Source organism: Helobdella robusta, assembly GCF_000326865.2.
Source record: "Helobdella robusta unplaced genomic scaffold HELROscaffold_10, whole genome shotgun sequence".
Classification (NCBI taxonomy): domain Eukaryota; kingdom Metazoa; phylum Annelida; class Clitellata; order Rhynchobdellida; family Glossiphoniidae; genus Helobdella; species Helobdella robusta.
This window is the reverse complement of record NW_008703571.1, coordinates 4535664-4540978: the sequence shown is the minus strand read 5'-3', so window position 1 is coordinate 4540978 and position 5315 is coordinate 4535664. Positions and strand designations below refer to the sequence as shown.

At 30.1% G+C, this 5315-nt stretch overlaps 1 protein-coding gene across 1 annotated transcript; it reads right to left on the bottom strand.

Moving 5' to 3' along the window:
* On the bottom strand, nucleotides 1–2537 carry HELRODRAFT_166964 (hypothetical protein; the record flags this gene model as incomplete). Its single annotated transcript, XM_009012120.1, has 2 exons — nucleotides 1–258; nucleotides 2223–2537. The coding sequence occupies 2 exons, from the start codon at nucleotides 2535–2537 to the stop codon at nucleotides 1–3; spliced, it is 573 nt and encodes a 190-aa protein (XP_009010368.1).
* Between the last annotated feature and the right edge of the window lie 2778 nt (nucleotides 2538–5315).

Sequence of the window (5315 nt, the reverse complement as noted above, 5' to 3'; positions counted from 1 at the left end):
TTAGAAACAAACTCTCCTTGATTTGGCTAAGGCAAAATTGTTAATAACGTCATCAAAATTCAATAACTTTGCCAAATCATGTTCAATCGCCAAAGTCGCAAGACCGTTCAATCGTTCTTGTTTCATAGTTGACCGCTGCACACTTTTTATTTGCTTCAGCTTGCTGAATGTCCTTTCAGCTTCTGCTACAGTTACAGGAATTGTACAAAAGATTCGTAAGGCAATAGCAATATTTGGAAATATAGATTCCAATTTCAACTGATAAATTTTATTCAGCAGTTTTATGGGATGAAGATTTTCACTCTATATGGTATCCGAATAAATTGATTTTAGACATTTCACTTCATTAATTAAGTCACTGCTGACATCTTTGTCATATTCTTTGCAGAAATTAGAACATTTCTTTTCCAGATCACTTTCTCCAGGTTCTGTAAATAACCACAAAAAATTGAAAGAATTGTTAATATTTCTAGCCATATGGAAACGCTCTGTTAAACCAGATATTATACTATCGATAAGTTTATAGAAAACGTTCACTTTAAAATCATCATCCACTTCATTTTGTGCACTTTCTTCTGGCATATGTTGATTTTCATCATAAAAACGTTTTTGGCGTTTTTCTGGAAGTTCTGTTTCACATGAAATATCCGACGACATAGTTTCTGCTGTTATTTTGGCTTCTGCTAGCAATAAGTCCCATTTTTCACGTAGATCCTTCAGTTCCCCAAGAAGAATGTCGATGTTTTCTACTTCTACATCCAATGTGGCTTCTCTGGCTTGAATAATTTTGTTTCGATTGTTTATAGCAACTAAAACTTTGAGCCATATTGTAGCCATTAAAACACACTTGAATGATTCCATATAACGCTCAATTCCTTGCAATTCAGTCTTACTTTCTGATGACAAATTTAATTCTCTACATTTAATAATAGCATGTTTGATAATTGGCAGGTGCTCGAATCGTTTCAACACTTTCCACACGTGCCGACCATCTAGTTTGAGAAAGATTATGCAGTGAGCATCCAGTTAATCTCTGTAGAATTTCCTATCGTTGAGGACTGTACGCAAAGAAATTGTACAACTTTTGAACTATTTCAAAAAAAGTTATAACGTCATTGCAACATTCTGCTGCATGCATACCGCACAAATTTAAACTATGGGCGCCACAATTTGAAAATTTCGCTAGAGGATATGCATGTGCAATGATTGCTTGTGCTCCTTTGAACTTTCCTGCCATATTTGAGCCGTTGTTGTATCCCTGACCTCGACAGTCATCCAGAGAAATTTTGTTTTTCTCCAGTTCATATTTGATCATATCTGCAACATCCTGGCCAGTATTTTTTGTTATAATCAACAAATGCAAGAAAACGTTCTTTGACCGAAAATGTTGAGTTGCAGTTTTGTACATATCTCAGAATGAAAGTACTTTGTTCTGTATGAGAACAATCTGGTGTAGCATCTACCATAATTGAAAAATACTTAGACCTTTCTCTCTTTGCCAAAATTTTTTGAATAACTTTTGAGCTGCATGCTTCGATAAAGTCATTTTGAGAATCTGCTGATAAGTAATGAACCTGAAGGCGTTGTCCAAGTTTTTGAGATTTTTGAACTTTAGAAACATGCTCTTGTAAAAACGGATCAAACTGAGCTAATAGTTCTATAATCCCAAGGAAATTTCCATTATTATGGTCATCAATTTTGTTGGAAGAACCTCTGAATGCAAGTCCTCTTTCACCCAAAAATAAAACCACTGCTAAAATTCGTTTAAGCAATTCTTTCCAGTATTTTACTTTTGTAGCAATTTCTTTATCAATCTGAGACTCTATATTCTTTCCAAAGAGAAATCTTCTTTCTGAATCGCGCCACTTTATATAACATTTTTTATGACCGTCACTTTTTTCATGAGCTGGTATTTTATCGTACACTTTACGCCATGTTTTTAGTTTTGACCATCCTTGATCACTTGACAAAATTGATCTGCAAGATACGGCAATTTCACTAAATAATCTACATGGGAAACAAAACAGAAATTCTTTTTCTTTACTCCATACCAACCAATCCCTTTCACAAACATCTCCATTTTGTCTGGACACCTTTAAAATGCACGTCGGAAAAGCTCTTTGTCCATCTCCCGGAAAATTGTCCGGGTGTCTAGGTGGACCGTTTCAAATCACGGTTTCTATAGTCTGTGTGGGTATTGGCCCGGCTGGCAAAGTACCAACGTCAAATCCAAATCTTTCAACAGTTTCTATGTTTACAGAGGCATCATTATCTTTTATTATATTTACACTGTCATTATTTTGAGTTTGGATATCGCTATTTCCATTTTCATCCAATCGGTGCGATTCTGAAAATTCTAGCCCTACCGGACAGTCAGGAGACTCAGCCGAAGTAGGAAAATTTACGGCTGTCTTTGTTTTGTTTTTTTCTTTAATGATTCCGAATTGAAATAACGAACGACTACCGATTTTGTCGTTTTCCAAAGCAGTAGCTTTTTCCTTCCGCTTTTGTGAGCCCGATTTATGTTTATATTCCATAATTAATTAAACAATATTAATTTATTAATATTTTATGATTGTTTATTTTAAAAGCAGTTTATACACTACAATTTTCGTGCAAAAATTGTTCAAACAGAAGTGGCCTGATGTGGGCGTGTTCAAAAATTGGTAAGTAAAGATCATAGATTATAAATAATGAATTTAAATGATATATATCTTCAGCAAGATAATATTAGAAAATCATAATTATGTTGTAATACATAAAGTTATGTAGTACATTATGTAGGCTTAAAATTTTGAAAACTAAATTAAGCTAATTTAAATTGTAGCGCGCGACCATTGAATTACATATAGGAATTTTAATTCAATGGTTTGGCGTAAGTTATTTATTCTCTAGTTGTGTGAGTCGTTGGTCGTTCAATTTATTTATTTCAGCATATGATAGTGCTGAGATCAGTGAGGAGTTTTATTATGCGTCTACAATATAAAAAATATTGAAAATGTCATATCAAATATAGGGGCCGTTCACTATTATGTAGCGATCCGTAAGAAGGGGATCTAACTAAGATTTCCTTATGAAGTGTTATATTAGGGGAGGAGGGGTTTTGAAATTTATTACGTAAAATATTTTTTATGTAAAAAAAATAATTTCTTTTTAAATTTATCAAAAATTTTATTTTTTCATGGAAAACACGTATTTCGTATATTTCAGTGCAGATTTATGGAACAAATTATACTGTGTTATTTCACATTTTCATTTTAATTTTATAAACAGTTTATAATAAACTGCGCTTGTTTATATATATGTATATATATATATATATTCATATATTTACAAATATATACATATATATATATATATATATATATTTATTTACATGTATATAAATATGTGTATATGTGTAATTTATTTACTAAAAAAAAAAAAAAAATATATTATGTAAACATTGGAGGAGCTCCACTTTTCGAGCCGAAATCGAAATGCATAAGTTTGCTAATGTTTAGGTGGTGTGGTCATCTGTATATAATGAAAGTTATATTAGTTATATAAATAATTGATTGATTGATTGATTAATAGAAAGGGTTTGTACAGATTATGATTATGATTTTATTGCAGAAAATATTTTTGTTACGTAAGAAAGTGTTACTGAGAGAAAAAAGCCGTTTTTGTGTTACTTAATACTCGAACAGATACAAAATAAAATAAAACCAAACACTGCAACCTACAGATATTTGAGGTTTAATTTGATTGTAATTTTGATTGAAGTTCAGTTTAAAAAAACTAGACAATAATATCTATTTTATTGCCGTGAAAATATTTTCATGAATTGATTGACGAGAACTGCTCGGGCCCCTGCAAATCGACAGACCCTTAAAAATCGCCGGGCTCTTCAATATCGCCGGGCCCCTAAATATCGCCGGGCCCCTGGGCATTTGCCTCCCTTGCCCCCCCCTCTCGGCGGTACTGCACATAATTACAACATCACTAATTGTGAGGTGAGCTGAACAATTTTCTTTGTGCTATAACATGGGTTTTGCATAAATTATAAGCTGTGCACGTGCATACATGACACATAATAACAACATCACTAATTGTGAGGTGAGCTGGACAATTTTCTTTATGCTATAACGCGGGTTATGCATAAATTATAAGCTGATCTTTGTGTAGAATTTGGCATATCACACAATTTATTTATATATTTGAATTAATTAACTATTTGCTTGGTGTTATTTTTTGATGTTCAACATGTAGATAACCGTAAATGTGAGTAGTTTTTTAACGTATGTAAAAAGATAACTAAAATCCGGTTCCGGCCCCAGATAACTTAAATCCGGTGCATCCCTAATTGAATGTATTTTCTGACCATAAATAAAAACAAAATTTAGTCTGATCATATCAAACACAATGCCAGGAACGTGATTGGAGGAAGATAATAAAAATCATAAAGAGTGCTATCCATAGTACTATCACGGTGTAAACAACAAAATTTTAACTAAGAATCCTACGTTTAATAAAAACAATATTTATTTATTAATCATCTGTTTCAAGAAACTATTATATATATACCAAACCTGCACTGGTGATGGATTATGAAAAATCGAAATAAGACCTTATCTACATGATGAATTCAGATAACAAGTTTCATTAAATTTTCATGAGAAACTTGAATAATTTTATTTTCAACAAATTGAACAATTTCCAAAAAATTCTAGTACGAAAAATGGAAAAGACAAACTTACATACAAATATATATACATATATATATATATAAATATATATATATATATATATATTTATATATATATACATATACATACAATACAATTCGATAAAGTATTTCTATGTTAAAATGTATATATATATATATATATATATATATATATATATATATATATATATATATATATACATATATAAATATATATCGAAAGCGCTCTCTATTATAATTGAAATTAGTGAAGGTCAATAAAATACAATTCGATAAAGTATTTCTATGTTAAAATGTATATATATATATAAATATATATATATATATATATATATATATATAAATCATTTATATATAAAAATATATTTATATATATAAGGTGGTAAAAAACTTAATTAATGTAGTAATTTATGAAATCTACAGAACTTCTAAAAATTCTGCAGATTTCATAAATTACTATTGATATATATATATATATATATATATATATATATATATATATATATATATATATATATTATCATCAACAATTTATTAAGCGCATTATAAAATTGAAATATTTCGAAAGCGCTCTCTATTATAATTGAAATTAGTGAAGGTCAATAAA